This window comes from Conger conger, chromosome 19 (assembly GCF_963514075.1).
Source record: "Conger conger chromosome 19, fConCon1.1, whole genome shotgun sequence".
NCBI lineage: Eukaryota > Metazoa > Chordata > Actinopteri > Anguilliformes > Congridae > Conger > Conger conger.
The window spans coordinates 23,358,009-23,365,508 of NC_083778.1; the positions used below are offsets into that span (position 1 = coordinate 23,358,009).

General features: G+C 50.2%; 1 protein-coding gene across 3 annotated transcripts in view; it reads right to left on the reverse strand.

Moving 5' to 3' along the window:
* LOC133119316 (protein kinase C theta type-like) overlaps positions 1–7,500 on the reverse strand; it is a 29,849-nt gene that overhangs the window by 11,202 nt on the left and 11,147 nt on the right. For 2 of the 3 annotated variants that reach the window (XR_009706506.1, XM_061229850.1), the window contains exons 6-11: positions 6,364–6,395; positions 6,180–6,265; positions 2,740–2,869; positions 1,903–2,012; positions 473–587; positions 178–344 (exon numbers count right to left, since the gene is read on the reverse strand). Coding sequence is in view for 2 of the 3 variants with exons in the window: in XM_061229850.1 (XP_061085834.1) it covers positions 178–344; positions 473–587; positions 1,903–2,012; positions 2,740–2,869; positions 6,180–6,265; positions 6,364–6,395 (640 nt within the window). In the remaining variant the exon portion in view is untranslated. The remainder of the gene's footprint in view (positions 1–177; positions 345–472; positions 588–1,902; positions 2,013–2,739; positions 2,870–6,179; positions 6,266–6,363; positions 6,396–7,500) is intronic. The other variant, XM_061229851.1, reaches the window with a different exon arrangement.

Below are 7,500 nucleotides of genomic sequence, written 5' to 3' on the forward strand. Positions count from 1 at the left end.
TCAAATAAATCCAAAATGATAATGTCACATTGATAACTTATTGATGATTGTTTTTAGTCCAATTGAATGTCATTAATGAGAAAATTCTAATCTAATTATGTGTCACAAGGCGAGTCTCTGAAATGAGCTTTGATGCGACTCCTCCCAGAGCGTGACCCCTGACCCCTGACCCCTGACCTTGCCGAAGCTGCCCTTGCCCAGCAGTCTGTGCAGGGTGAAGTGCTCGAAGGAGAGCTTGTGCTGCAGCTTGTGCTGCTCCTTCCGGGGGACGGCGTATGTGGGCTCGGGGGAGTCTGGCGCGGGGGGCTCCTGGTCGGTTGGACTGTCCCACGAGATACCCTGCTCTGGGAGAGGAAAGTTCCTTACTTTAACTCACTATAACAATCAGGACTTTCTTTACTACTGTTTTTAAAAGCTTTTACAGGCATGGCGTGTGGCAGGGGCGTGGCATGGGGTTTGGGGATTCTGGTACCTTTCCGTGGCCCCGGGGCCGCGGGGGGGAGGGGCTCTCTGACCACACCGGGCTGGCCGACGCCCACCGGGCCTTCCCGCGAGATGATGTCATTGTCCCGTGAGCTCCGTGCCTGCTGGGTAAAGCAGAGACGTATGAGCGAGCCCCACCATCGCACACACTGTTCTCGCAATGTTCCTGGAATGTTCTGTGAAGGTTATGAGATTGCCACTACCATGGAAGCTGCGTTGTGAGATGTTTACTCTGTTTACTCTCCATCATGACCGTAAGCTGACCTGCTGTGTGGTCTCCATCATGACCGTAAGCTGACCTGCTGTGTGGTCTCCATCATGACCGTAAGCTGACCTGCTGTGTGGTCTCCATCATGACCGTAAGCTGACCTGCTGTGTACTCTCCATCATGACCGTAAGCTGACCTGCTGTGTGGTCTCCATCATGACCGTAAGCTGACCTGCTGTGTACTCTCCATCATGACCGTAAGCTGACCTGCTGTGTACTCTCCATCATGACCGTAAGCTGACCTGCTGTGTACTCTCCATCATGACCGTAAGCTGACCTGCTGTGTGGTCTCCATCATGACCGTAAGCTGACCTGCTGTGTACTCTCCATCATGACCGTAAGCTGACCTGCTGTGTGGTCTCCATCATGACCGTAAGCTGACCTGCTGTGTGGTCTCCATCATGACCGTAAGCTGACCTGCTGTGTGGTCTCCATCATGACCGTAAGCTGACCTGCTGTGTGGTCTCCATCATGACCGTAAGCGGACCTACTGTGTGGTCTCCATCATGACCGTAAGCTGACCTGCTGTGTGGTCTCCATCATGACCGTAAGCTGACCTGCTGTGTGGTCTCCATCATGACCGTAAGCTGACCTGCTGTGTGGTCTCCATCATGACCGTAAGCTGACCTGCTGTGTGGTCTCCATCATGACCGTAAGCTGACCTGCTGTGTGGTCTCCATCATGACCGTAAGCTGACCTGCTGTGTGGTCTCCATCATGACCGTAAGCTGACCTGCTGTGTGGTCTCCATCATGACCGTAAGCTGACCTGCTGTGTGGTCTCCATCATGACCGTAAGCTGACCTGCTGTGTGGTCTCCATCATGGCCGTAAGCTGACCTGCTGTGTGGTCTCCATCATGACCGTAAGCTGACCTGCTGTGTGGTCTCCATCATGACCGTAAGCTGACCTGCTGTGTGGTCTCCATCATGACCGTAAGCTGACCTGCTGTGTGGTCTCCATCATGACCGTAAGCTGACCTGCTGTGTGGTCTCCATCATGACCGTAAGCTGACCTGCTGTGTGGTCTCCATCATGACCGTAAGCTGACCTGCTGTGTGGTCTCCATCATGACCGTAAGCTGACCTGCTGTGTGGTCTCCATCATGACCGTAAGCTGACCTGCTGTGTGGTCTCCATCATGACCGTAAGCTGACCTGCTGTGTGGTCTCGATCATGGCCAGGGCCTCAGCCATCAGCTTCTGGTTGACTCCACACAGGTTGGCCACTTTCTTCTGACACTTGTGATGCACGTTCATACTGCACTCTGCAAGAACCGCAAACACACAGTAAACACACTGTTCTGCTGACAGCTATTAAACACACACACACACACACACACACACACACACTGTGTAACACTTATAACATGTATAATCATGCTCCGGTCCTCTGAGAGGAATGATTTAGGATTATAGAGAAATATGGCAAATTAAGTGGATTTGATTTATAATAAAGTTGTTCTGAATTCTTTTTTTCAGAGGTTATCATTAATATAATAAGAAAAGTATATTTTAAATAATAATCAGTACCTACAGTTTCAGTTCTGGGAGAAAAATAGGCATTATGTTTTATGTAGGATGAGGCTGTGGATTGGATAGCGTTAGCGGCTAACAGCGCTACGTATCAGGCTGTGGATTGGATAGCGTTAGCGGCTAACAGCGCTACGTATCAGGCTGTGGATTGGATAGCGTTAGCGGCTAAGAGCGCTACATATCAGGCTGTGGATGGGATAGCGTTAGCGGCTAACAGTGCTACATATCAGGCTGTGGATTGGATAGCATTAGCGGCTAGCAGCACTACGTATCAGGCTGTGGATGGGATAGCGTTAGCGGCTAACAGCGCTACATATCAGGCTGTGGATGGGATAGCGTTAGCGGCTAGCAGCGTTACATTTCAGGCTGTGGATGGGATAGCGTTAGCGGCTAACAGTGCTACATATCAGGCTGTGGATAGGATAGCGTTAGCGGCTAGCAGCGCTACGTAGCGCTCACCCTCACACTTGAGGCCCTGCCTGGCCAGACCCCACAGCAGTGTGCCGCAGTGCTCGCAGAACGTGGGGCTCTTGTAGTTGTGCACTTTGAACCTGTGTGGCATGTCGATCTTAAAGCGCTCCTTGTGTATCTGGAGAATAGAAAAGAACAGGCCATTCAGCACATCTATTCTTATTTTTAGTGTGTGCAGAATTGTGTAGACATTTGGAACAACAGACAGATTGACAGGTGGGTAGATAAACACAGACAGGTAGACAGGTGGGTGAATAAACAGACAGATTGACAGGTGGGTAGATAAACACTGACAGGTAGACAGGTGGGTGAATAAACAGACAGATGGACAGGTGGGTAGATAAACAGGTGGAAGGTGGGTAGATAAACAGACAGGTGGAAGGTGGGTAGATAAACAGACAGGTGGAAGGTGGGTAGATAAACAGACAGGTGGAAGGTGGGTAGATAGGCAGATCTTGTGTGACTGGAGAGAGCCCCAGTTTGTGGGGCTCTCACTGGACACACACACACATCCTCATATCAGTGAGTCTCCTGTACCCCTAACCCTGACCCTAACCCTCATATCAGCGAGTCTCCTGTACCCCTAACCCTGACCCTAACCCTCATATCAGCGAGTCTCCTGTACCCCTAACCCTGACCCTAACCCTCATATCAGCGAGTCTCCTGTACCCCTGACCCTAACCCTCATATCAGTGAGCCTCCTGTACCCCTATGCTGACCCTAACCCTAACCCTGGTCACCCGGGCCAGTTTACAGTCCAACGACAGAGTGTGTGAGGCTGGTCATTTGTTTTTACTGTGGGCGACTGGAGTGCATTTATACTTTTATAAGGACAATGATCACAGTCTGCTGATTTGAGTCCAGCGTTAGCGTTAGCAACTCCATGCAACAATCCCGACCCCATTTCACCAATCGGACACGGTGACTCTCAGCACCTCGAGAGTGCTCTCAGCACCTTGTCAGGCGCCTGCTTCTGCTTGTGAAACTCATCTGCCACATCTACAGGAAGTCGCTTTTTCATTTTCTCTTTGTAACAAAACATAATTTTCTTTCCCCTTCACACACCCACTCGATTGGTGGAAATACGAAATTGACAGCCGGCCAATCACGGCGCACCGTCACAGGAGGCAAACAGCAATTCCAGGAAGTCTGAGTCATTTCTGTCTTGTGACACAAATCCTGCTCATCACACACTCGTTCAGCAGGACGGCTGCGACAGGACCTGCCATCAGAGCTGCAGCAGCAAGAACCTGAAATAATATGAAGACCCATTTCCCTGTTTCTGTACGACACTCAGCAGGAAGTCTGCTCAAAGACAATAGCACAACCTGCTCCCACCCAAACCACCGTGACATTTACCATGCCGCTTTTGGGCCATCTAAGAGAAACATAAAAGTCTCTGTGAAGTGAAAACACCTCAAAGAGTTCTCATCTTTCTTTCATCTCGCCACATGGACTGCATCAGGCTGAGAGCTGCAGCAAAACTCTGGATCCCAGATCACTCTTGTCCTGGATCCCAGATCACTCTTGTCCTGGATCCCAGATCACTCTTGTCCTGTATCCCAGATCACTCTTGTCCTGTATCCCAGATCACTCTTGTCCTGGATCCCAGATCACTCTTGTCCTGGATCCCAGATCACTCTTGTCCTGGATCCCAGATCACTCTTGTCCTGGATCCCAGATCACTCTTGTCCTGGATCCCAGATCACTCGTGAAAATGGGAGTTAGCCTCCTATTGACTGACGTGTGGTTCGTTGGGCTGCCTCTTTAACACCGCAGGTTCTGAGTATGTGGGGCCTGTATCATGAAGCTGTCATGGTTTCTCACTGCCTACTCCTGCTGAAAATTCCGGTATTTACCCATCTAGACCTCTGGAGGGCTTGCCGGCTTAGCTCAGCAGGAGTAATTGCCTCCCGCATGTGGAATGCAGGTAGAATCATGGCTGATTGCAGTCACCTGCTTGAAGAGCTATTTAAGTCTCTTCCTGGCACTGCTCTGAGCTTTGGTGTTTCAGTATTGAGTCAGAGTCAGAGTCAGAGTCAGAGTCAGAGTCAGAGTCAGAGACAGAGACAGAGACAGAGACAGAGTCAGAGACAGAGACAGAGACAGAGTCAGAGTCAGAGACAGAGACAGAGACAGAGACAGAGTCAGAGTCAGAGACAGACAGAGACAGAGACAGAGACAGAGTCAGAGACAGAGTCAGAGTCAGAGTCAGAGTCAGAGTCAGAGTCAGAGACAGATGTTCCTCTACTGAATTTATTTCAGTTAGAAATTAGAAATAGACAAGTTTAGGGTCTTTTCTTGTTTTCCTTTGGGTTGGTTGGCTCTTGAGAACCTTCCCTAGTTTTGTTTCTTGTTTCCGCCTCGGTATTGAGGGGCTGGTGGCAGAGTTTGGCAATCACTGTTTAGCCTGTTCAAGACTGCCGGTATATTCTCGTTTTGTTTTCCCTGACTATTATAGTTCTAGTCATATTTTCGGTTGGAGGATCGCCGGGGAGTTTTGTGCCCTTTTTCTGTTATTTTCCTCACTTATTTTAGTGGTTATCCAACTTATCATTGGTAACTTTGTGATCCCTTCCCGGTCGCTCTTGGTCTCCCGCCCCTGCTCCCTCACAGAAGCAGGATTCCTCAGTTAGCTGGATAATGGCACTGAGTAAAATCTGGAACAGCTCTTTTTATTTCAGTCCATGTTCCAGATTTGGGGAAGTTTGGAAGAATTGTATTCAGCTAACTCCGTAATCCTGCTTTGTGATACAAGCCCCAAGAGTTTCAACAACCTGTTTGAATTTATGCTGAGCAACAACGAAAACCAAAAACCAGCAGACACTGCGGCTTGCCAAACCTCAGGCTAACCCCCCTGGCCTAATCAAAACTACAGAAGGTTCCGGTTGGTTGCAGGTGTTTCCGCTGCTCTATCAGTTTATAAATATTAATGAGGTGGGCCAAGGACAGAGCATCCATTGGCCGCAACATTATCATTGGCCACACCCCTTCCTGCATATTCATATGACATACTAAGACAGGAATTCTTGAGTCATAAGTTTCGATGTTTTCACGGTTTCAGAGATTTTGGCGCTCCATATTTAGCCTGGTCACGTGTTTCTGCATCCACTACATGACCTGCTAATTCTCCCCACCAGCCAGATACCATTTGGCTTTCAGGCAAACTAAGCAGTAGGGAAAGGCGAGTATTAGTGGGCTGAATGGCCTGTTATGTTCATCAGTGCTAACCCCCCCCCCCCTTCCTCACCATGGTCTTCCCCCCCCCCCCCCCCCCTCCTCACCATGGTAAACCCCCCCCCCTTCCTCACCATGGTCTTCCCCCCCCTCCCCCCCCCTCCTTACCATGATCTCCCCCCCCCCCCCCCCCCTCCTCACCATGGTAAACCCCCCCCCCTCCTCACCATGGTCTTCCCCCCCCTCCTCACCATGGTCTCCTTACTGTTCACGGCTGAGCCTGTACACTTGGCGATTACTTTGTCGATGCACTTCTTGTGAATGGCAGCGTTGCACTCTGTAAAGAGAGGTGAGAAAGGTCAGGTGCAGTCTGACGCATGCAGCTGCTGACGAGCTGGAGCAGACGTGGGGAGGAGGAGGACTGGGAACACTCACGCCTGCACTGGTATCCCTGTTTATTCAGACCCCTGTGGGAACAAGCAGGGGAGAAGCATCAGTGTGTTTAAGAAACTTATGAAACTCATTTAAACACACTTCTGCATTCAGTGCAATGTAATTACATAACCACTATTGCAATAAGCATGATCCAGGGCTTATTCTTATGAGGAATAAATGTAAGAACATAAGCATGTTTCATAATGAGCAGGCCACTCAGCCCATCTAGAACTTTCTCTGGCCAGCTTCCAGAGAGGGTCCAGAACTACTCCCTCTCCACACGCGTGTCTTCAGCCTGGATCATGCCTGCCTCTAACAAAATCACTCTCATGTGCCCTCTATACTGTGGCCCTATAGTGTGGCCCTATAGTGTGGCCCTATACTGTGGCCCTATAGTGTGGCCCTATAGTGTGGCCCTATAGTGTGGCTCTATACTGTGGCCCTATACTGTGGCCCTCTATACTGTGGCCCTATAGTGTGCCCTCTATACTGTGGCCCTATAGTGTGCCCTCTATACTGTGGCCCTATACTGTGGCCCTATAGTGTGGCCCTATACTGTGGCCCTATAGTGTGGCCCTATACTGTGGCCCTATAGTGTGGCCCTATACTGTGGCCCTATAGTGTGGCCCTCTATACTGTGGCCCTATAGTGTGGCCCTATAGTGTGCCCTCTATACTGTGGCCCTATAGTGTGGCCCTATAGTGTGGCCCTATAGTGTGCCCTCTATACTGTGGCCCTATAGTGTGGCCCTCTATACTGTGGCCCTATACTGTGCCCTCTATACTGTGGCCCTATACTGTGGCCCTATAGTGTGGCCCTATACTGTGGCCCTATAGTGTGGCCCTATAGTGTGGCTCTATAGTGTGGCCCTATAGTGTGGCTCTATAGTGTGGCCCTATAGTGTGGCTCTATAGTGTGGCCCTATAGTGTGGCTCTATAGTGTGGCCCTATAGTGTGGCCCTATAGTGTGGCCCTATACTGTGGCCCTATAGTGTGGCCCTATACTGTGGCCCTATAGTGTGGCCCTATAGTGTGGCCCTATAGTGTGGCTCTATAGTGTGGCCCTATAGTGTGGCTCTATAGTGTGGCTCTATAGTGTGGCCCTATAGTGTGGGCTCTATAGTGTGGCCCTCTATA